Genomic DNA, 25,817 nt, shown 5'->3' on the forward strand with positions numbered 1-25,817 from the left:
ACAATGTCACCAAAACAAGGCATCATCTTAGGCACAGTGTACCTCAATACAATCCTCAGTTATGGAATTGAGAAATGAAGAAAAAAAGTTATATTACAGTGATACACAATATGACCATAGGTCAGAAAAAATAAGAAACAAAGTTAAAAAGACAGCCATCACTATCTCTCTCCAAGGCTGTCCACAGCAGACCAGTGAAGGAGGTCTCCACATGATCTGACACTATATTCCACACTGGGCCGCTGCCCCTGCTCCCACACTGGGCCCATGCCCCCACTCTACACTGTGCCACAGCCCCCACTACACACCAGGCCCTTGCTCCCAGTGCACACAGGGGCCCTCCCCCTCTCCACACTAGGCCACACCCCATGCTCCCACACCAGGCCCCTGCCACCTTCCACACTGGGCACCTGCCCCCAATCTACAAATGGCCCCTGAGCCCATTCTACACTGGACCCCTGCCCTCCACTGTACACCGGGCCGCTATACCTGCTACCACAAGCCCTTGCCCACACTTCACATTCGGCCCCTGTCCCCAGTACGCACTGGGCCCCTGCCCTCCACTCCACACCGGAGCCTTGCCCTCCACTCTACACCATGCCATTGCACCTGCTCCCACACTGGGCCCTGCCCTCCACTCCACACTGGGCCCCTGCTCCCACTCCACACTGGTCTGCTGTTTCCAGACTGCTGGTCGCTGGTGTCTTCGCTCCCAGCCACTGACCCCGCTTTGGAGGCTGGGGGGTTAAAGGCGAGGAGTTGGAGGTTGGGGCTAGGTGCCCAAGGTCGAGTGCCCAAGGGGAGGAGAAGAAAACCACCGATAGGAGGGAAAAGAGGGAGGGAAAAGAAAAACAGATGGAGCGGACAAGCTCTGGTTGAAGACGCCCACTGTACTGCTGCCCTTGTGTTGTAATTAATTATTTCCGAAGCATAGTCACTGATAGAATCATGACAGTCAATTTGTGTATGGTGTGCTTCCATAAACAGAAATGTAATAATGATCAGATCATCTGTTTTTCTGTGTAAGTTGAGATTTAAATATTGTCCAAGACACCAGAAAACCCCTTCTGCTCTTCTCTGCATAGAGGATTGGCATCTTTTGCGTTCACCTAAAAGGGTAATCGGGGCTTCAATTTATGTCTCAACCAACAGGTTTTTATATTTGTTCATGATATGGGCCACTGGTTGGTACAGCATTTATTGCTCATCCCCAGTTACCCTTGAATGAGTGGCTTGTTTAACCATGTTAGAGAGCAGTTAAGAGTCAGCCACATTGCTGTAGATCTGGAGTCAAACGTAAGCCTGACTTCGTAAGGATGGCAAACTTCCTTCTCTCAAGGACATTAATGGTTGTCTGTTCTTCATTAAACTGGCTTTTAATTCCAGAATTTTAATGAATGCAAACTACACCACCTGCCATGGTGAGATTCAAATCCATGACCTAGAATATTCGTCTAGGATTACTAGTGCAATGGCACTACCACTGTGTCACTGCCCGCCTTTGGATATTGGGTACATTTCCATCTTGATTTATAAATTGGGAAAATAGATTGCTCGTTCCTTATAAAATCAGTCCTTAATTTCATTTCATTGATTGGATCCATATGATTGCTGTCCAAGCAGATGAACAGAAATCAACCCTAAAATGACTAATGGATCGATGATGTATTCAGATAATCTATCCAAATAACCATTGGTATTTTGGTGATATGAGCTAAGAGAGCAAAGTTTATGAAGACATGGACTTATTCAGAATTGGGGAGTTAGACGGTGAAGGAGTATTTAGACTATAGCGCAAAAAGCAACTGGATAGATATTTAACAGATAGAATGATCAAGAGATCATTTAACTGAAATAATTTCTTGCTTTTCTATATATTTTCCAAGTTCTGCTTGATGTAGCTTTACACGATTACATTAACCTTAATATGTAACATAATACCTCCATGTTATTAACATAAATTGATGGTAGCGCTATCCTACAAATCAACATTTTGAACTGTTTTACAGCATTGCATCTTATAATGAGAAGTATCAAGTAATGAATTATTCTCGGAAAAGCTACCAGCATCTAATTACATTATGATGGACAAGTGAATGGTGTACAATATAAGACTGCTTTTCATTTTTGCTGTTTACTCTTCCATATTTCAGTCAGAGATTTCTTTGGAATTGTTGAAAAGATTGTTTTTAAATTACAATTTGATTCAGTAATGTGTTATGGACTGGCCAGACCACTTAAAACATTCTTAAGCAGGCAGCCCCAGACCATAACTATGCAATTTGTTTTGGTAAGTGTACAGTGAAAATTACCCGGAGTAAGATAGCTAGGCTGACTAATAGATTTTAAAACAGACAAACATTTATTTACAAAATTACACAATGAAACAAAAAGAACAGAATAAAGAACCCCTATAGAACACAGTCAATCCAAAATAGACTTAAAGATGCTGTTCCGAATATACACAACAGTCCCAATAAGCAAATTCCATTTAAGTCCCAGTATAACTGGAACACATGCTTACAGGTTGAGGTTGAAGGGCAGAGAGAGAGAGTTTCCACACATCTCCCTGTTTAACTTCTCACCAGTTCAAGACTCAACTAAAACTGCTCAGCTAGCTAGAGAGCTGACTACTCCCCTTTCATTATACAGGTCACTGCTAAAACATGACCATTTTGGCCTGAAGTCTCATCTGTTTATATATAAACAAAAGACCGCTTAAAATCCTTTTCATCCCTGTAGCAAACCAGACTGATCGGAGCCTGGTCCGGTTTATTGCTCCTCTGAGAAAAAAAAACGAAGGACAGATTTTGAGTCAAGGAACAGCATTTATAAAAAAAGGGACCAGCTTTGTGACAAATGTCTGACATGCAAGTTTGATTGACAGTTTCAAAAGACTTTTGAACCAAGGTACTTTAGGGACTGCGCTTACTGTTTTTGACTTACTCACCTGGAGAGATTATTCAAAGGCACATTTCTAATTGTTATATTCCACTGAATCTTTGTTATTGACAATATTCGTGGAGAAATTCTCTGGGAATGTTTACATGTTCCTGATGGGACCCAAGCGGAGACTAAAGAAATTAATGGTACACCATGGTGGTTATACTGTCCAGAGCCTTGGATTAATAGCCAAGAGACAGGAGTTCAAATTCCACCATGACAGATTGGGAATGTGACTTCCATTCAATGTAGCTGAAATTTTTAAAAATGTCAGTAATCATGATCAGTAAATTTATTAGATTGTTGTAAAACCTTTTCTGGATGACTCACAACCTTTAGGGAAACAAATCCATCTGGAGCACATGATTGAATTTTAACTGCCCTCCTTAATGGCCTTGAAAGCCATTCGGTTCTCTCCAAGAAGGTGACTCATATTTGTCCTTTCAAGAGAAACTACGGATGGGCATAATGCCCTTGCCAATGACATCCACATCCTGTGAATAAAGGAAAGTGGAGAAAAATAGCGCATGATCAAGCAGTGTAATCATTACTGATAACGTTGCAACTTGAAACTTCATATCGATTTTTAAATCTATCTCAATGAGGATGGCCATATGTTTTCTCTCCCTGTCACAAATGATTTGCATTTTTCAGAACAGCTCATTGAACTCAGGAATAGACTGTGCAGGAGTGACAAATGTGAACCTGTTCCCATTTCCTAGACCTTCCCTTGTAAACAACACTTGTACATTGGATGAGAAAGGTGGTTTTGCACTTAGTACTAATAAAAATAATTTGCATAACTGAATACAGAAAAGCTGATAATGGGATAATACAATAAAATCATAGAATATTACCCCATAGAAGGAGGGCATTGAACTTTGCATGTTTTTGACAGCTCCCTTGTCACAGGTAGAAATATGTGTTCTGTTTCACACCCATGATTAGTATGCTTCATGATGAAAGAGGTGTGTTATTGTTGAGGGTTTTAGTTCATGGGTTTTGGAGTCAGTTGTGTGCAGTGGTAGAAATCACTTTGGTAGAGCACACATTATCACTGACCTTCTTCCTGTATGCTGGGCACACTACTTTATTCAAAACACAACACTAAATCCACTTCACCAGACTGCAAAATCACGTACTGATTGGTATGGTTTGGTGGCATAATCGCTCATAGTAGTCTGCAGGGGATAGGTCTGCCTTCCTCTGCATTACTGCTTCTCTCAGCACCACCAGGTATGTATCTGCAAAGCAGGAGTGAGCTTTCCCTTCCTCTTGGATATGTCTTTGATGATAATTGTCAAATAAGGACAGTGTTGAAGGCAAGTTCCTGGCTTGCAGCATCTAAACTGCCATGCAGCTTGGCTTTAATTTTGTGCCAGTGGCATGAGTGTAAACATATTCCAGCACTTCCACCATTCTGGATGCATAATTACCCAAGGGAGATGCCCAAGAGCCTAGTAACATCCGTAAAGAGCAGGTGATTGCATGCGAAAAGTCAGTCCAGTCCGTTGTAGACTCAGTTCCATGAATCTCACTTCACACTGTAATTTAACTGAAAATGCCAATGTTTCATTCACTCTCTCAGTCACATCACACATGCTCCCACAAATGGAAAGAACAATTGCAGTTGAAAGTAGCTTATAATGGTCTTGATCTGTGACATGGCCAGTCTGTTTTTTTTTATTAAGTTAATACTTGAAAATTGAAGTGAGGGTCTTGTATGGTGAAGAGCTCTCAGCAGCCGATGAGATTTCCTGTAGTTTAATTTCTAATAGGTTGCTTCTCAGGTGAAATTGAAGTTGAAACAAGTTACAGATTTCTTCTGCCTATTGGGATCTCCGGCTTACAAGGTTTTGCTGTTAATTACCATGGCCACTTGATGGTCTATCGGTAATTTAGTAGTTTTTTGGTAGAAGACTTGCAAAACTGTTGTTGCTGATTTTAAAAGCAGACGAGTCAATCACATCATTAGGTAACCTCATACAAGTTCAAACTCCTTTTCCAAATAAGTAGTATTTATCTTGATTATACCGTAGATATTGTTGGTTAACACCTTGAGAGATTAGGCTAGTCAGTGTCTTTATGTTTGAATAATCTATTCAATTCATTAAATCCCTTTCAGATTAGTTACAGGAAAGGGCATTGATTCAACATCAACCTAGAATGTTCCTTTAGTTTTCTCTTGAGACAGTTACAAGCCAAAAAAGAAGTTAGGTAACCCTTGGAGGCATCTTCATGGTGCTTTTGTTCAGTTTTAAACTTTAAAAACTTTTAAGTTCAGAATGCACGGGGGCATGATCCTCTGCAAAAGCTACTCAATTAATCTCTGTGCTTTCTCATATAAACTTGCAATTATATTTATTTATTCCTCTTTGCATATTACTCTTGAATGTTCTTCCGCCAACCTATCAGGAAGTGCTTTCTAATCCATCTCAATGTGCTGTATAAAACATTTAATTTCCCACCCCAGTTCTTTTGACTTATTTGGTAAATCTGCATCCACCATATGTACCACACTCCACTCACCAGTGGAAACCACTTCTTCCTTACTTACAGCTATCAAATTTCTCAGAATAATGAACACCCTCTACTTAATCTCCCACTAACCTTCTGTGCTCAAAGGAGAACAATTTCTGCCTTTCTAACCACTCCACATAAATCAAAGTCCCTTGTGCCTAGTTCTATTCAGGTAAATCTCATCTGCATCATCTCCAAGGCCTTGCTTGTCAAAAGTGCAGTTCACAAAAACCTGATGACTTGCGTTACATCAATGCATTTTAATGTTGCATAAGCTTTTGGAATCACCTTGCTTCTAGTTTTAATTAACCGTGTGTCTAGCCATAACTAATTTATACGTTTATTTATTCCTTGAAGGCTCCTTTAATGGTTTTTATATCCAGACATTTTCTGTCATACCAAACAAAGAGTCTTTTGCAGTGTCTTCAGGGAAATCTAACAGCCCATTAACTTCACAATTTTCGATATACTGATTTCTTGGGAGGGGGAGATTATTTTGCTTCCTCACTTCGAACTAATTAAGGCTGACTTTCTACTAATAAACTACCTTGAGAATTAATTGCAAATTTGGAAATATACTTTACAGCACTGTTTCCAGAAAGCCAATGTTTTTGTTCTGTAAATTAATTTTAATGTTGCAATAACTATTAAAAGCCTTAAAAACTTAAAGTCATATTAGAATAAGAATTTTCAATCCATTGTTAAATGTGAAATCCAACAGATTAAAAATACCCAAATTAATCATATTTGTATTTCAAACAATAATGCATGGATTTGCTCACTTCTTGCTAAATGCACGCAAGTTTGGATAGTTAAAGAATCAAAATTCTAAAATTGTCATTGCTTTGTCATGTTTCGTCAAACAGTAAAAACTATTACTTCAACTGAATTACCCTTTAAATCTCATTATGCTCACTAGTTATAAGCTTTTTATAAGCCCCATATGAAGTTTGTGGTAAATTCTGTGTACTTATGATCATAATAGCTTCAGTTCACCTTAAACATTTTTGTTTGATAAATAAAAATGCTTTTCCCTCAATTTTCTTTTGTCAAACTTGGATTAATTAAAGTAAGAGATATCAGTACCTGTGAATAAAAAGCAGCTTAGTCAAAACTGCCTTTAATAGTAAGGAAAACCGAGATGGAGATTAAAAATTACTGTGCTCTGCTTCATTGTGGACAGTCAAACTTTTCTATTTGTGGGGCACATAGGTGTAGATAATGGAGCTTTGATTGCTGCATTAGGGGTTAAATTCAGGAATGCTGTCTTCACAGTGTGCAAAACTCAAGAGATTATCAAGGGGTTAATCAAGATATATTTTTATCCAAAATGCAAATTATAATTAATATCATCAGGCATGAGATGTGTATTTGAAAATTGACAATCTGATGTGTACCTCATTTGACTTACCCCCGCATTGGCTCTAACTTATGTTTAGATTTCCCCCACAATCTGCAAACAGCACAGTGCTGTGATACTTCACCCAAGGTGACTGACAGTGAGTGCCAGCAGATTATTTTACTGAAGTAAAAGTAGTGTTTGAGCTACATATCATTCTGTTAATAGCCAAGAAAATCATAGACAAAATCTAATTCACAGCTGCCATGTTCCCAACTTAAAGACAATGTTATGCCTCAAATTTTCCACTGTGCCAGATTGGTACTGCGAGTGCACAGGCAACAACAGTGTCTCAAATAATCTTTCATTATTCAAGTTGCCCACTTGAAACAAATGTTAAGCTAATCAAATAAGCCAGCTGTGTTGAACTGCATACTTTAAGTTATTGTACAGGCACTCAATGGCTTGTACAGCAGGAAGCCATTGCAAACAAGGCCTGGAGATATTTTACGTGCAGCAGGAGCAGGTCTGGCCAGTGAACTGCAATGAACTGCCTGTTTGACAGCCGAAGATTGCCAGTATTGAAATGGCATGCAAAGTAGTTATTTTATAACATGTGCACCTGCTTTGGCCAGAGGTCAAATTTCCTTGCCATATTTTAATACAGATTCACTCTTCCTGCTGTCCAGCTTTGCCATTTGTTTTTCCTGTTCCTCTCAAAGTACTAGTGCCTAATTGTCCTTTCTCTGCTGGCCAACTGCAGGGTAACCTAACCCAGCTCCACCATAGAACCAACATTTTCTCCATTGTTTCATCAAAAACTAAACATTGAATTTATCCAAAAGGTTACAATTGATGCTTGTGGATGAGTTGCAGGCTAAGTATTTTGTTGCACTGCTTGCTAACATTTCAACCAAATATGTAAGGAAGTAATCTGAAACATGAAGATTTCTCAGGTGTTCTCAATAATCTGATCTTTCCTTGCTTCCAGAATTGCCAGCTGGTTCTCACAGCAAGTTCACGTTCAGACCATTGCCACCTCCACCCCCACCACCTCATGGTTGCACTTGTAGAAGCCAACAGACTCAATCCTTGGACTCTCTGCAGAGAAATGCAATGACGGCACGAAGTCAGCCCAGTCCATCTTCCACAGATCCTCCCACCAGTGCTCAGCAAGATTCGACACAACTACATAACAGCTGGGTGCTGAACAGCAACATTCCATTGGAGACCAGGTACATTTCAACACCATCTACTGTTTAAATGATGAACCATAATATCATAGCAATTTCTCCTTGTTATTAAACCTGCCCCTGTACGTTAGCTTTCTTAATAGTTTGCATGGAGGAGAAAGTGAGGACTGCAGATACTGAAGATCAGACTTGAGATTGTGGTGCTGGAAAAGCACAGCAGGTCAGGCAGCATCCGAGGAGCAGGAGCATTGATGTTACGGGCATAAGCCCCGATGAATGTCTTATGCTCAAAACATCAATACTCCTGCTCCTCAGATGTTGCCTGATCTGCTGTGCTTTTTAATATCTTGCATGGCAGGTTGTAAAGAGTGTTATTTGATAACATTGGAGTCAGGAAATAAGGCAGCTGGGACATGACTGACCTTAAATTGGATTGAAATTATGCAATGAATTGTGTATGCACTGAGAAGGAAGCACAAACTCGAGTCATTGTGAAATCAGGTACCAAAAGAGAAAGTAAAACAAGTTAAACAAAAGCAAAATGATGTGAATGCTGGAAATCTGAAATAAATGCAAGAAGTGCTGGACATTCTCAGCCATTCCAATCAGACGTCATTGACCAGAATGTTGGCTTGACTGCTGAAGTAGTACAGATGGTTACTAGGCCCCTGACTTCACATAGCTGCCTTTTATGTCAGTTTATCTGCATGTTCCCACCTCCTGACAATATGGAAATATGGTGGGTGTCGAATTGTGCTTCCTTACAGGTCTGTAAGGCCTGTTCCACTGGAATGTTCCGTTCAATTCACAAAACCCCTGCAAGGACCAAACCAGGAAGGGAGTGATCTTGTGGGCAGGAGACCGGACACAGCTGGGTGTTCGGCAGTGCTAATGGAGCCAGAATAAAAGTTTATTCTCCATCAATAACCATACGGCCACATTTGCAACCCCTGTATTGAGATTTCACATCCGGAATGATGATGTAGGGCTGTGATCATTTTATGTTTTAATGTTGCCATAGTGTCTCAAAACAGCACTCACCAGGTCATTAAAATGAGATTGAGGCTGGCAAGCCTTACTGTCATATTTGTATCTATCGTACAAAGGCAGCATCTGCACTGGGCTGGGTAGTACTGGTGTCGTCGTACTACAGAAACCCAAAGTGAGAGGGAGTCTGCTGGAAACTTCCAGTTACCTCTGGGGCAACCCATGCAGCAATCCCTAACTGACTATGTAAGTGTGACATATATACACCAAAAGCTTGCAGAATAAGTGGATTATGACATCTTCCAACCTCAAAAAAGGTCCAACTAATGCTCTATCCAAATCATTTCAAACTAAATATGCATGAGGAACCCCTCTCTTGCTTCACTAAAAGGAACAACCACCCAAATTTCAGGTGAGGTGCAAGTTTGTGCAAGTATTCTGGTGTATCCTTGCAGGACATTTTTAGATTTTCAAGTGAGTGTTGTTGTGTGTGTGTGGAGTGGGGGACGGGGGACGGCGGTGGTGGGGGGGGCATGGGAATGGGGAGTGCATGGCACAGCAGCTCTCAGCTAGGTAATGAGAAAACCTGCTTTTTTTTAATGGAATCAAATACTAAGTGAAAACCAAAAGAACTGCAGATTTGTAAGCCAGAAACAAAAACAGAAATTGTTGGAAAAGCTTGCCAGATCTGGCAGCATCTATGAAGAGAAATCAAAGTTACTGTTTCAGGTCCAGGTCTGAGGAAGGGCCACCAGACCCAAAATGTTAACTGACTTCTTTTCACTGATGCCGCCAGACCTGCTGAGCTTTTCCAGCAATTTCTGTTTTTGTTATTTACGGAGTTAGTTGTTATATACCTTCTTGGACAATACATGAAACAGAAGTGAAGCTCAGGCAGCCAACAGGTGGAAAAATGCACCAAGGAAGGAGGTACGGTCTCAGTGGAAGGCCCGACTCACCTTTAGTCTTTATGGAGCACTCTGCCCGCCTTCTTTTCAGCCAAAGCAATGTCTGAGGCTTCAGCAAAGAGGTGCTACTTTCTGAAATGCAATCTTCTTTTACATAAGGTTTAATTAATATAATGAAGTAAGCTTTACCCATCAGGATATAAAGGCCCATTTCTAGGAAGAACTAACTAGATCTGTATTTGTTACCAGGTATTTGTGAGAATGTTTTAATAGCAGTAATTTTCACTTTAAGTTCAGCCTGATTGTCTCTTCTGAGACCAGGTAACTAAAATGTAACTTAATTATCTATTGTGTATATAACAAACCTTTATTTTTTATCAAGATTGAGCTATGTTCTGCCAAAGTCTTGTCAGCATCCTTCTCCACTTGATATTAATAACTTAGACTAATGCCAATGCGATGAATTGGTGAGAATGAATCAACACAAGGCATTCAGATGGCTTATGTGAACCTGACCATAATATAAAACACCTACCGCCTCACAACAGAGCAAGCATAGTGTTGCCAGTAGCTGGAAAACTATCTGTGATCATCAATTTCCACACCGCCCACCACCCTCGACTACAGCAGTAAATAGCAGCTACAGACACACAGTTTGTCATCCATCACTGTCTGTGAGCAGACACTGAGACTCCAGTTGTCTTTAGATATCATTCCATCAGATATGAGTTCCCATCTTCCAATCCATCTGTTAATGTCCATCTCAGTATCCTCTTGATCAAAATCCTGAAATAAAAGGCACCAGTAAAATTGCACTTGACAACAACCATATAAAACAGCACATTCTGTCCTACATACAAAACTATTTATCTTTGTGCATTCCCTTAGTGACTGCTTTTTGGATGTGTTTGACTGGCCTAATGCTCCTATGTGAAATGACACCATTTGCTATAGTATGACAAATAGAAAGCTGCTGTCATTCAGTGGAGGTGACTGGAGATAGCCTTGAAGAACAGCCTTGAATAGTTCTAGACCTCTCGGCCTGAGGTCCAGACTGTACTACTCCACATGGTAACAACAATCTGGGCCAAAGGCAACAGGAAGGGATTTTACTCATAGAATCATTAATAGATAGAGGAAGGGTATTCAGTCCATGTTAGATTTCTATAAAGCAATGCAATCAGTTCCATTTACATATTCATCCCCCCAGCCCTGCAAACCCCTTTTAAAGTAATTTGCCATCTTTGTTTCACCATCATCATAGCTAGCAAGTGAAAAGCAACCCCCTTTAGCTACAATGGCATCAATTAAATATCTTAATAAATTAACTGTCCTCACAGTGGAGGATGTATGCTAAAGTGGACAGACAGATCTGCTCATTGACAAAGTACTGTTTGCTATTTAGTACTTTAGTTTAATTGATTGCGTTGCTGTCAATTAACAGGACCAGAACTTTGGAGACATAACTGAACACAGGAGAGGGCAAAATGTTGTTAAAGTCTCAGGGACTGAAGCAGCTGCATAGAAGGGTGCTAGACCCTTAAGCCCATTGCGTATCCACCTGCAGTGCTACTCAGCATGGTGGGTGCCTTATTGTGTCTCTAACTATACTTATACTCCATCGAGCCAGGACTTTCATGCACAATGTGTTCTAAACTAAAACTAAACTGCTTGATCACAAAATCACACCCAGGAACTTACTCAACTTGATAAATAACCTCTCATTGACTATCCTTTTTTATAGTCAAAAGGTGTGGTGCTGGAAAAGCACAGCTGGTCAGGCAGCATCCGAGGAGCAGGAAAGTTGATGTTTCGAGGATCAGGATGAAGAGCTCATGGTAACTTAGTTACATGATCAGTTACTGAAAGTAAGTGTTTATTTACAAGAAATCATCTTGCAACAAATCGCAGTACTTACCAAGGGACTACCAACCCAACAAAAAACATATACCTTTGAGGAAAAAAGACAATGGCCGTCACAGCACTACGGCCTTGTCTTTACAAAATGGTTTCAGCCATTTTGTAATAACACATGGAGTAAACTAAATTTCAGATGCCTGGCACCTGTTATAGAGGAAGGGATCAAGATGGATCCTCCACTCGGCACTTCTGGCTGAAGACCTTCACACTGATGAACTGGGTTCTCCCATCATTGAGGATGTGACTGCTCTGACTGACTGGTGGATTTTTTTGAGGAGTTGAAAACATAAGTCCAGAATGGAAGGGTTGGCATGACATATGAAAGATCCACATTGTTTGGGATTTGCACTTCAGAGCAGGGTGAAGAGGAACTTGGATTTGAAAATGTGCCCAAGGTAGAAACAACCACTCTGATTGGTCTAGGTAATCCTGAATGCAACAGTCTCACTCACTGCAAATACAGAGCAACACTTCACCCAGAGTTTCAAGTGATGCTAAAATGCCTGTCCCTTGGCAATTCTACAATGCAGCCTCTGCCTTGTTCTCCCAGAGAGACAGGGAAGAGTGTCAGTGAGACTTTGTTGCAATGTGTTTGGTTGATGCACATCCCATAGCTGAAAATTTGGAGGTATGTGAAATCCGCAGAAGCTGAGTGTGTAGCTGTCAGAAATGGGACCAGTGAGGAAAATAACGTGAATGCTAAGCGTGAGTTGTACAGTGGATAGAAGATGGATTGTGAAGATACATTTCATTGACTTTGACCTCCCATGTTAGGTCTGTCAAAATCTTCTGGTACTTGATTTAGGCTTCAGAAATGGTTCCCTGCTCCAATTCTTATCTAAGCTACCTAAATCAGCTTTTCGCTTCTTGTGGAAAATTGACATTGCTCATCCTTTTCACCTTCTGGACTAATGCCTGCAGAACTGAATCGGAAAACCTCAGAGCCCTCTTTCTTTCCTGTTTCTCAATTTGATGTGCTTTTCCTTACGCCCAAATCCTCACAGTTAGTCCACAATATCTTTTGTACAATGAGTGCAGTTTATCCTCAAGAGGACACTGTTGCAAAATTAAAATGCTGCAATGGCAGAGTTTCCAGTGAAAGGTTGCAGAACTGAAGCAATAACTCTGTTTCTATCTCTTCAGATGTTGTCAAATCTGCAGAGTGTTTTCACATCTTCAGTTTTTATTCCATTTTAATAGGGCCAGACTACGTGCGTGTCATGTTAGTTATGCATGGTTTCTGTTAAGCATCTCATCAAAGTTTGCATGCTTTCAAAAACATTGAAATCAAGATTGGCATGATCACATTTAACAATCTGCACACTGAAAACAGACCCTATGATTAATTTTTCCCTTGAGCAACATAGTACCGTTCAATGCTTTTCAATGGTGAGGCAAGTCGCCAGATGCTATTTTCACAAAGGTAATCGCTGAGCACTGCAACTTGGTCAGTGATTTTTGACCAGGTTTAACTGAGCCTGCACTTTTCTGCACATTTTCACCAAAGTAACAGAGCGCACTATTGACCTTGCTGTTATTTTGACAATACACAATGCCATTATCTCAATGATCATTCTATTGATATATAATTCCACAATGATTGAGGAACCGTATTTTAATGTGTCGTCTAATTTGTATAATCAGAATGTAGCATCAATCACTGATGTACAACAGTCAATAAACCAAAGCAACAAAAAGGTCTGTTGTAGTAAAAAGGTAAAACTATCCTGACCTCACCAGACCATAGGGTGGTTCTCTCCGAGAGATAACTGGTGTTGGTTTAACCTGAGAGTAGAGATTGAGAAGGAGAGTCCTTCATGCTAACTTCAGCTGGTGCAGGAATTGAAGCCAATTGTATCACAAACCAGCTGTCAATCAAACTGATACAGCTGCAGATACATTTGTGATACATCTGGTGTGTCCTAACTCTGAACTAGAAGGTCCAAGTTCAAGTTTCACCCACTCTAGAGGTGAGTCACAGCAGGTTGATGCAAAATATCTACCAAAGCAACAGATACCATTCCACAGCAAATAGCTCAATCTAGGGAAATACATTCAATCCCAGCTCCAATATTTGTATAGGAAAGTGATAATTTCAGACTGTGTTGGCATCACAGGTCAGTATCCATATTCTTTAATGGAAACAATCAGGAATCATTTTTATAACTGGTGAGAACAGTATTATTTAAAATTAAAAATCATACAACACCTCGTTATAGTCCAACTGGTTTATTTTTAAGTACAAGCTTTGGGAGTACTTCTCCATCAAGTAGCTACCTAACAAAGGAGCAGTGCTACAAAAGCTTGTACTTTCAAATAAACCTGTTGGACTATAACCTGGTGTGTGTGTCTTTAATTTTGTCTACCCCAGTCCGAGACCAGCACCTCCATATCTGTTATTATTTAAGTAATCATTGCTCGAGTATACAAATTAAAAGTACTCTGCAAAAGTTGGAAGAAAATTATTAAATTATTATGTAATTAAGAAGTATTCATCTTTAGTTGAATACTATATGTCGTGAGTTACAAATCTCAACTGAGTTATCTGAAACAAGTAGAGATGAAATCTACTGGTGAATTTGGGGAGAGAATTCAAAGAAGCTTATGTGCTGATTCTGCTTTGACAAAGAAAATGATATTTTTTGCTTTGTGAATGTAATCCTTTAACTCACTAGCCATCCATGAGGAATTACAAAGTGAACCAGAGACAACCAATATCCCATTATCAAGCTAAAATTGGTGAAAATGTATTGGTTATTCACAATACTGGAGAGGGCAGTCAAGTTACTTTCAAACAAATACAAGCTGCATGTTTATTTTAATTATCTGCATGGAGACATAATGAATGATGTGGGATGTTTTTCAAATCCAGGGCAACCCTGTAGCATAAGCTATTTATTCCAAGAAATATAAAACCATACAATACAATACAACCATCTGAGTGGGACACATGAAAGAAGTCTATGTTCAAAAGAAAGATGCCAGAAAGAACAAAGAGGAGAACGATTTGCATTTATGTAGTGCTTTCATGATTTCAAAATGCCCTCAAGCACTTGAAAGCCAACCAAGTACTTTTTGAACTGAAATTGTTGTTGAGATACAGGACCTGCTCAATCAGCCATTTACATTTGAAAACAGCCCCTTGATGTGACACAATTCAGATAAGAACGTAAGAAATATGAGCAGGAGTAGGACAATTGACACCTCAAGCCTGTTATAAGATCATAAGATATAGGAGCAGAATTAGGCCAAACAGCCTATCGATTCTGCTCTACCATTCAAACATGGCTGTTAGCTTCTCCCCATAATCTTGATCCCCTTACTAATCACAAACCTATCTATCTCCATCTTAAATACTCTCAATGACTTGGCCTCCACAGCCTTCTGTGGAAATGAATCCCACAGATTCACCACCATCTAATTCAAAAGGGTTGTCCCCTCATTTCGAGGCTGTGCCCCGGGGTCTTAGTCTCTCCTACGAGTTGAAATATCTTGTCCATATCCATTCCATTCAAGCCTCTCAATATTCAGTAAGTTTCAATGAGATCATCACTCATTCTTTTAAACTCCATTGAGAAAAAACCCACATTTCTCAACCACTCCTTATATGACAAGCCCTTCATCCCTGCAAACCTCCACTGAACCCCCTCTGAGGCCAATATATCCTTCCAAAGATATAGGCCCCAAAACTGATTGCACATTCCAAATGTGGTCTGACGAGAGCCTTACACAGCCTCAGCAGCTCTTGTAGTCTAGCCCTGTCAAAATGAATACTAACATTGCATTTGCCTTCATAAATGCCAACTGAACCTGCGTATTAACATTATGAGAACCCTGAATGATCACTCGCAAGTCTCTTTGTACCTCAGATTTCCAAAGCCTTTCCCCATTTAGAAAACAGTCTATTCTTCCTGCCAAAGTGCATAACCTCTCACTTTCCCACATTGTAATCCATCTGCCACTTCTTTGTCCACATTCCTTGACATTCAGGAAGATCATGGCTGATCTGCAACAGGCCTCAAATCCTCTTTGTCCCAGCTCATCACAGCCATCAAAAATATCTTCTTTAAATACTTTCAGTGATCTAGACTTCACAACTCTCTGGAATAGTGAATTTGGAGAAAAACATTCTTCACATCTCAGTTTTAAATTAGTGTTCCCTTGTTCTGAAGAAACATCTTCCCAACATCTACCCTATCAAGCCCTCTTGGAACCTTGTATGAGTCAGTAAGATCATCATTCTTCCAAATCTAATGAGAAAAGACCTAACATGTTTAGCTATTCATGATAAGTCAACCCCTTGATCGCAGGAATCTGACAAGTGAAGTGATTTTGAACATCCACCAATTCCAGGATATCATTTTTAATTTAAAATAAGGGGATCAAAATTATACAGGTATTCCTTATCCAGATGCAGCTTCACCAATACCCTGTATAATTGAAACAAGACTTCCTTACTTATGAACTCTAAGGCCTTAGCAATAAAGGCTAAAGGTCCATTTGCCTTCTTAATTACTCGCTGCACCTACTTGCTAACTTCTTGTGTTTCTTTCACAGGAACACCCAGATCTCACTGTACTGCACTTCCTTGGAGTACCTCTCCATTTAAACAAGATCTGTCTTTTGATTCTTGCTAGCAAAGTGCATAATATTACACGCCTACATGAAACTCACCTGCCAAGCCTTTGCCCACTCACACAACTTATCTATATCTCCTTGATTATTCCTTGTGTTCTCACAGCAGCATTCCCTCCCACATATTTTTGTATCATCAAAATATTTAGATATTTTGCACTCAGCCCCTCCTCCAAGTCATTAATATATGCAGAACATAATCAAAGTCAAAGAATTGGTACTGTGCCACTCTCTGTTATGTTTTTCCAATCTGAAAAAATACTTTGATCCTGACTCTCTGTTTCCTCTGTGTTAACTAATCCTCAAACTATGCTAATAAATCACCCAAAATGCTGTGAGCTTTTCTCTTGTGCAAGAACCATTTAGATGGCAACTTATCAAATGTCTTCAGAAAACCCAAATGCATAACATCTACCATTTCCCTTTTATCAACTCTGCTTGTTATAGCTACAAAGAGCTCTAGTAACTTTCTGAAACATGATTTCCTATTCACTCAAACATACTGACTGTGTTTAATTGCATTAAGATTTTCTAAAAGTCCTCTTATTTCTTTGTTAATAATAGACTCTAGCACTTGACAACAACAGGTGTTAGGCTAACTGGCCTATAGTTTCTTGGTTCCTGACTCCATCCTCTTGAATAGGTCCATAACATTAGCATTTTTCAGTCTGTTAGGACCCTTCCAGAATCCAAGGAATTCTGGAATACTTCAACTAATGCCCTCACTATATTTACAGCCACTTCCTTTAAAATGCTTGGATGCAGGCCGCCAAGTCTTGACAAGTATTTGCTTTTGGTCCCATTAGTTTGCCAAATACTTTATCACTCATGATAGGGACTGTGAGAAAATCTTTTGTCCCATTAACACCTTGCTTATCCCTTATCTTTGGGATGTTCCTCGTATCCTCCACCATGAAGAGTAATGCAAAATATTGGTTGAAATTATCTTCCATTTTTCTTTCCACGTTATCAATTTCACAGTTGCATCCTTCAAAGGTCCCACACATATTTTGCAGGATCAGGGCCTGGAATTTATCCTGGTGGCAATTAATTTATGCAGGGTGTACAGCAGCGGATAGTTTGTGTAGATAATGCAATTTTAATTTTATATGTGAAGACATAGCATACAATGAATAATACGATTTTTATAAATTTGTGCAGTACAAGAGTTAGGTATCCATGGAAATTAGAAGTAGGACAAAATGTCTTTCCATTGATACCTATTTCATACTATAATGCAGACAATGAGAAAAATATGTAGACACTCTTTTCTGGGATGTGGACAGTGCTGGTTTGGCCTGTATTTGTTGTCCACCTCTGCTTGCCTTTGAGAAGGTTGTTGTGAACTGCCTTCTTGAATCACTATAGCCATGTGAACAGTGAGGTCTGCCCATAGTGTTTGGTCTTAGGAAGAGACTTTCAGGATTTGACTGAACAATAATGAAGGAATGGTAATAGAGTTACAAACGAAGATGGTGTGTAGCATTGAAGAGAACTTGCAGGTACTGGTGTTCCCAATCATTTGCTGCCTCGTTCTACCAGATGGTATGAGTCATGTGTTTCAAAGCTAAAGGAGGCCTGGCAAGTTGGTGCAGTTCATCTACTATTTGGTACATATGCTGCTACTGTACATTGGAGGGGAAGAGAATGAATGTTTAGGGTAGTGGATGGAGTATTGATCAGGAGTATTGATCAGGTAGTTGCCTTGTTCTAGATGGCATTGAATCTTTTGAGTGTGCTGACCTGCAATTGTCCAAGCAAGTAGAGAGTATTTCATTACACACGTGACTTCCATCTTGTAGATAGGAGTCAGACTTTGGGAGTCAGGTGGTGAGTTATTTATCACAGACTTTCCAGTTTCCAATCTGCTCTTGAAGCCAAGAATTGATATGATAGATTCAGTAAACTTTCTGATCAAAGTTAACCATAGAGGATGCTGATAGTAGGAATATCAACAATGGTAATGCTTTTGAAAGTCAAAGGGAGATGATTAGATTTTCTTTTGGTGCATTTGACCATTGCCTGGCACTTTATTTAGCAAACTTATTACTTGCCACTTATCAACCCAACCCTGAATATTGGCCAGGTCTTGCTGGAGATGGAAATAGACTGTCTCACTATATGAGACGTTATGAATAGTGCTGGACATTGTGAAATCATCAGCAACCAACCTCTGCCCCAACCAACTAATTCTGACTTCCTGATGGAGAGACCATGTTGTTTGGAATTGTGATCACCTCATTACATCTTCAGAATAATTTTATTCTGGATCATCCAACTATTGATAACTACTTCTAAAAATACAGTTCATGTCAGTAACAATACTACATATTTTAATGTAATGAAGTCAGGAACTGAGTGTCCTGACACAGCCCAAACTCAGTATAAATGAGGAAGCTATTCCTGTCTAAGTGCGACTTCTTTCCATCACATTGCTGATGATCAAGATTCAATTGATAGGGTGATCAGTGGCTAGATTGGATTTGTCTTGCTTTTTGTGGATATGACCTACCGAGTAACTTTCTGCATTGCCACATAGGTGCTAATTTTGTAGCTGCACAGACACAGCTAGGGGCATGACCATTTTGAAGTACAAGCCTTCAGTACTGTTTCCATAATGTTGCAAGGTGTTACAAATTCAAGTCTGTCATGGTTCATTGGCATTACTCACATCCAGAAACTGTCCATGCATCTTACTTTTATGAGAAGGTGAGTTACAGGGCCCTCCAGCATGTCTTTGCACAGTAACATAAGCTGGCGATGTGACAATAGTACCCTCTTGTGAGCTGAGCTAGATACTGGTACTTCCTTTTTTGACACACATACTTAACTAATCTTTCCGAATAAATATTCAGTGAGATGAGGCTTGAAGTGAACTATTGAGTGAACATAAAGAGCAATAGTTACAATAAGATTCACTTGGTTTAATCGGTGAGACTTGACTTGTTGAAGATGCAAGTATGAACTGTAGCATTTCAGTAAATGCACATGGGAGTTGCTTGATTGAAGAAACGCAATTAATCTAATTTACCTTCTACTGTCCTACTACTCACATGGTACAACAATAATTGAACTGATGACAAATCATTGCCATCAATCTCTATCAGTTCGTCTAGAATAGACACACAAGATAAACTCTCAGTGGCAGAGATCTTTAGGAGACAAATTCTACAGATACATGTTTCTCCAAGGAATGTTACAGTTAAGCTTTATTATGTCAAATTATTCAAATACTGCAATCCAAAATGTTACTTCCTGAAACAAATCAATTTAAGTAGCATATGAATGATCCAGCAAATTTGCTTTCACAGTCACCCCTCAGGAACAAAATATCATATCGGTATTTTATATTCCCAATAGTCTGTAAAATCATTTCTCTTCAGATAATTATCCAATTTGGAAGTTGTGGCTGACTCAGCCTCCAATGATGTTGAGCCAATACTTTCCAAATCCTATCCACTTGCTGAATAAAAAAGTTTTTTTTTCTTTTGTTACTTCTGGTTCTTTTAGCAAATATTTTAAATCCATTCTTGACCCTTTGGCAATGGGAGCAGTTTCTCCTGATCTGTTTTAACGAGACTCCTCATAATTTTGAACATCTCTATCAAATTACTATCAACTGTCTTTAATTGAAGGAAGAGAATTCGAGCTTCACCAATCCATCAACATGGTGAAGTCTCTCATCCCCAGAACAATTCTCATGAATCTTTTCTGCTCCCTCTCCAATGCCGTCATATTCGGGTGACAGACACAACACGTGTCTCTGCCGACCGCTTCTGCGGGAAGTGCACCCAACTCCAGCTCCTCAAAAACCGAGTTAGGGAACTGGAGTGGGATGAACTGTGGATCATCCGGGAGGCTGAGAGAGAAATTGAGAGGATATACAGGAAGGTGGTCACTCCTCAGACACAGGATAACGACAGCTGGTTTCAGTCAGAGGGAGGAAAGGGAACCAACAGATAGAGCAGGGATCCCCTGTGGCTGTTCCCCTCAGCAGTAAGTATGCCATCTTGGATACTGCTGGTGGGGACGGCCTACCGGGGGAAGCCATGGTTGTCAGGCCTCTGGCACTGAGCCTAGCACTGAGGCTCAGAAGAGAAGTCGGGGGAGAATAGAAAAGAGCTAGTGGTAGGGGACTCAGTAGTTAGACAGATTGACAGGAGATTTTGTGGTCAGGAACAGGATTCACGGAAGGTATGTTGCATCCCCAGTGCCAGGGTCTGGGATGTTGCCGATCGGGTATACAAGATTCTGAAGGGGGAGGGTGAGCAGCCAGAAATCATGGTGTATATTGGCATTGAAAGAGCCAGGAAAGGGATTGAGGATGTGAAAAGTGACTACAGAGAGCTAGGTTGGAAGCTGAAGAGCAGGACAAGTAGAGTAATGATCTCAGGTTTGTTACTGGTACCACAAGATTGACAATAGACAATAGACAATAGGTGCAGGAGTAGACCATTCAACCTTTCGAGCCTGCACCGCCATTCAATATGATCATGGCTGATCATTCCTAATCAGTATCCTCTTCCTGCCTTATCTCCATAACCCTTGATTCCACAATCCTTGAGAGCTCTATCCAACTCTTTCTTAAATGAATCCAGAGACTGGGCCTCCACTGCCCTCTGGGGCAGAGCATTCCACACAGCCACCACTCTCTGGGTGAAGACGTTTCTCCTCATCTCTGTCCTAAATGGTCTACCCCGTATTTTTAAGCTGTGTCCTCTAGTTCGGCACTCACCCATCAGCGGGAACATGTTTCCTGCTGCCAGAGTGTCCAATCTTTCATAATCTTCTATATCTTAACCAGATCCCCTCTCAGTCTTCTAAACTCAAGGGTATAGATGCTTCAGTCTTTCAGTGTAAGATAATCCCGCCATTCCAGGAATTAACCTCGTGAACCTAAGCTGCACTCCCTCAATAGCCAGAATGTCTTTCTTCAAATTTGGAGACCAGAACTGCATACAGTACTCCAGGTGTGGTCTCACCAGGGCCATGTACAGCTGCAGAAGCACCTCTCTGCTTCTATACTCAATTCCTTTTGTTATGAAGGCCAGCATGCTATTAGCCTTCTTCACTACCTGCTGTACCTGCTTGCTTGCCTTCATTGACTGGTGTACAAGAACACCCAGATTTCTCTGTACTGCCTCTTTACCTAAACTGATTCCATTGAGGTAGTAATCTGCCTTCCTGTTCTTGCCACCAAAGTGGATAACCATACATTTATCCACATTAAACTGCATCTGCCATGCATCTGCCCACTCACCTAACTTGTCCAGGTCACCCTGTAATCTCCTAACATCCTCATCACATTTCACCCTGCCACCCAGCTTTGTATCATCAGCAAATTTGCTAATGTTATTGCTGATACCATCTTCTATATCATTAACATATATTGTAAAAAGCTGCGGTCCCAGCACGGATCACTGCGGTACCCCACTGGTTACTGCCTGCCATTCCAAAATGGAGCTGTTTATCACTACCCTTTGTTTCCTATCAGCTAACCAATTTTCAATCCAATCTCGTACTTTGCCCCCAATACCATGCGCCCTAATTTTACTCACTAACCTCCTGTGTAGGACTTTATCAAAAGCTTTCTGAAAGTCCAGGTACGCTACATCTACTGGATCTCCCTCATCAGTCTTCAGAGTTACATCCTCAAAAAATTCAAGAAGATTAGTCAAGCATGATTTCCCCTTCATAACTCCATGCTGACTCTGTCCTATCCTGTTACTACTATCCAGATGTGCTGTAATTTCATCCTTTATAATAGACTCCAGCATCTTTCCCATCACTGAGGTCAGACTAACTGGTCTATAATTTCCTGCTTTCTCTCTCCCACCTTTCTTAAAAAGTGGTATAACATTAGCCACCCTCCAATCCTCAGGAACCGACCCTGAATCTATCGAACTCTGGAAAATAATCACCAACGCATCCAACGCATAGTTGGATCTCCCAAAGTAACAATCTCCCAAGTAACAGTCACTCAATCACCAATGCATAGTGAGGTGAGGAACAGTCAGCGAGTGCAACTTAACACGTGGTGTGAGGCTGGTGCAGGAAGGAGGGCTTCAGATACTTAGACCATATGGATGCCGTCTGGGGAAAGTGGGACCTGGACATGAAGGACGCAAGGAGTATCAGAAATAAGAATGATGAACTTAGAGCATGGATCAGTACTTGGGACTATGATGTTGTGGCCATAGTGGAGATGTGGGTTTCACAGGGGCAGGAATGATTGCTAGATGTTCCAGGGTTTAGAACATTTAAAAAGAACAGGGAAGGTGGAAAAAGAGGAGGGATGGAGCATTGCTAATCAGAGAGTGCATCACAGCTACAGAAACAAAGGTTGTCGACGAAGGTTTATCTACTGAGTCAGTATGGGTGGAAGTTAGGAACAGCAAGGGAGCAGCCACCTCACTGTGGGCTTTCTACAGACCCCCTAATAGCAGAAGGGAGATTAAAGAACTCATAGGCGAGCAGATTTTGGAAAAATGCAGATGTAGCAGGGTTGTTGTTATGGGTGACTTCATCTTTCCCAATATTGACTGGATCCTCCTTGGTGCAGATGGTTTGGATGGAGCAGTTTTTGTCAGGTGTGTTCAGGAGGGTTTCCTTACTCAGTATGTAGACAGACTGATGAGGGGAGAGGCCATTTTGGATTTGGTGCTCGGCAATGAGCCAGGACAGGTGTCAGATCTCGCAGTGGGAGAACACTTTGGTGACAGTGACTACAACTGCCTCACATTTACCATAGCCTTGGAGAGGAAAGGGGCAGTTACCAAGGAAAGATATTTAATTGGGGAAAAGGAAATTATGACACTATCAGACAGGAGTTGGGAAGTTCAGATTGGGAACAATTCTTCCACAGAAAGGGCACAACAGACATGTGGAGACTGTTTAAGGAGCAGTTGTTGTGAGTGATGCACAAATTTGTTCCTCTGAGATAGACAAGAAGGGGTAAGATTAAGGAGCCTTGGATGAAGAGAACAGAGGATCTTCTCGTCAAAAAGAAGAAGGCAGGTTATGTAAGGTGGAGGAAACAAGGATCTATCACAGCTTAAGAGGATTACAGGCTTATTGAGGAGAGCCAGGAGGGGGCAAGAAAAAAGCTTGGCAGGAAGGATGAAGGAGAACTCAAAGGCATTTTACTCATACGTGAGGAAAAAGAGAATGGTCAGGGAGAAGGTAGGGCCTGTCAGAGATAGTGTAGGTAACTTGTGTGTGGAGTCTGAGCAGATAGAGGAAGCCCTAAATAATTTTTTGTGCTTTGGTTTTCACTAAGGAAAGAGACCTTGCTGTGAATGAGAACTTTTAGGAGCTGGGAAACAGGTTTGAACAGATCACAATTGATGAAGTTGATTTGCTGGAAATTTTTGCAATCATTAAGATTGATAAGTCCCCAGAAGATTGGAGGCAGGCGAATGTTGTTCCTCTTTTCAAGGAGGGAAATAGGGAACTGTCTGGCAATGACAAACCAGTCAGTCTTAACATCTGTGGTCAGCAAGGTATTGGAAAGAATTCTGAGGGATAAGATTTATGACTATTTGGAAAAGCATAGCATGATTAAGGGCAGTCAGCATGGCTTTGTGAGGGGCAGGACATGCCTCACAAATCTTATTGAGTTCTTTGAGGAGGTGACAAGATCATTCGACGAAGGTCAAGCAGTGGATGTGGTGCATATAGACTTGAGCAAGGCATTTGATAAGGTTCCCCATGGTAGACTCATTCATAAAGTCAGGAGGCATGGGATACAGGGAGATTTGGCTATCTGGATTCAGAATTGGTTGGCTGACAGAAGGCAGAGTGGTTGTAGATGGAATGTATTCTGCCTGGAGGTCAGTGATGAGTGGTGTCCCACAGGGCTCTGTTCTTGGGCCTCTGCTCTTTGTAGTTTTTATAAATGACTTGGATGAGGAGGATGAGAGGTGGGTTACTAAATTTGCCAATTGCACAAAGTTTGGAGCTGCCATCGATAGTATTGAGGGCTATTTCAGGCTGCAGTGTGACATAGACAGGATGCAGAGGTCGGCTGAGAAATGGCAGATGGAGTTCAACCTGGATAAATGCGAAGTGATGCATTTTGGAAGGTTGAACTTGAAGGCTGAATATAAGATTAAAGACAGGATTTTTGGCAGTGTGGGGGAACAGAGGGATCTTAGTGTTCAAGTGCATAGATCCCTCAAAGTTGTCACCCAAGTAGATAGGGTTGTTAAGAAAGCGTATGGTGTTTTGGTTTTCATTAACAGGGGGATCAAGTTTAAGAGCCACGAGGTTTTGCTGCAGCTCTACAAGACCCTGGTGAGACCACACTTGGAATATTGTGTCCAGTTCTGGTTGCTTACTATAGGAAAGATACGGAGGCTTTGGAGAGGATGCAAAGAAAGTTTACGAGGATGCTGCCTGGACTGGAGGGCTTGTCTTATGAAGAGAGGTTGATTAAGCTCGGACTTTTCTCTCTGGAGAGAAGGAGGAAGACAGGTGACCTGATCGAGGCATACAAGGTAATGAGAGACATGGACAGAGTCAATTGGCAGAGATTTTACCCCAGGGCAGGATTGACTGGCACAAGGATGTCATAGTTTTAAGATATTAGGAGGAAGGTATACAGTAGACATCAAAGTTCGGTTCTTTACACAGAGATTTGTGAATGCATGGAATGTGTTGCAGGCGGTGGTGGTGGAAGCAGAGTCATTGGAGACATTTAAGCGACTGCTGGACATGCACATGGATAGCAGTGAGTTGAGGGGTGCATAGATTAGGCTATTTTATCTTGAGATTAGGAATAATCCTCAGCACAACATCATGGACCAAAGGGCCTGTTCTGTGCCATACTTTTTCTTTGTTCTATGTTCTATATTCTTCCTAAAATTTGCTGCCCTGAATTAGAAACAGTATTTCAGTTGAAGCTGAACTGGTGCTTTATAAGGATATGCTGTGACTCCTGTAATTTTGTACTCTGTGCCTTTATAAAACCCAGAACCCTATATGCCTTGTTAAGTGCTTTCTCAATCTGTTACCTTCAATGGTTTGTGCACATGTGCCCCCACATGATTATGCACCCACATCCTTTTTAGAATTTGAATCTTTATTCAATTCTGCTTGTCTTGATTCCTCTGACCAAAATGAATCACCTCCCAATTCCCTGCACTGTTTATATATCCACCCATTTCCGATTTTCCCCTATGTCCTTTTGAAGTCCATCACTACACTTTTTCAAGCCTGCAATACTTTCAATTTTATGCTGTTTTCAATATTTGCAATTTTTCCCAGATACTCTACTCTAGACCAGGTCAAGCAGGGAAACTCCTTATATGACATCTTCCAGTCCAAAATAAACACATGCATGCACCACTATTGAATGTTTCTTGTCAGTCA

General features: G+C 40.7%; 1 protein-coding gene across 5 annotated transcripts in view; it reads left to right on the plus strand.

Moving 5' to 3' along the window:
* Positions 1-25,817, plus strand: part of tenm1 (teneurin transmembrane protein 1) — a 2,368,941-nt gene that overhangs the window by 2,016,726 nt on the left and 326,398 nt on the right. For all 5 annotated transcript variants that reach the window (XM_072595290.1, XM_072595294.1, XM_072595295.1 and 2 more), the window contains one exon: positions 7,794-8,037. In XM_072595290.1, the coding sequence (XP_072451391.1) occupies positions 7,794-8,037 (244 nt within the window). The remainder of the gene's footprint in view (positions 1-7,793; positions 8,038-25,817) is intronic.

This window comes from Chiloscyllium punctatum, chromosome 25, assembly GCF_047496795.1.
Source record: "Chiloscyllium punctatum isolate Juve2018m chromosome 25, sChiPun1.3, whole genome shotgun sequence".
In the NCBI taxonomy this organism is placed as follows: Eukaryota; Metazoa; Chordata; class Chondrichthyes; order Orectolobiformes; family Hemiscylliidae; genus Chiloscyllium; species Chiloscyllium punctatum.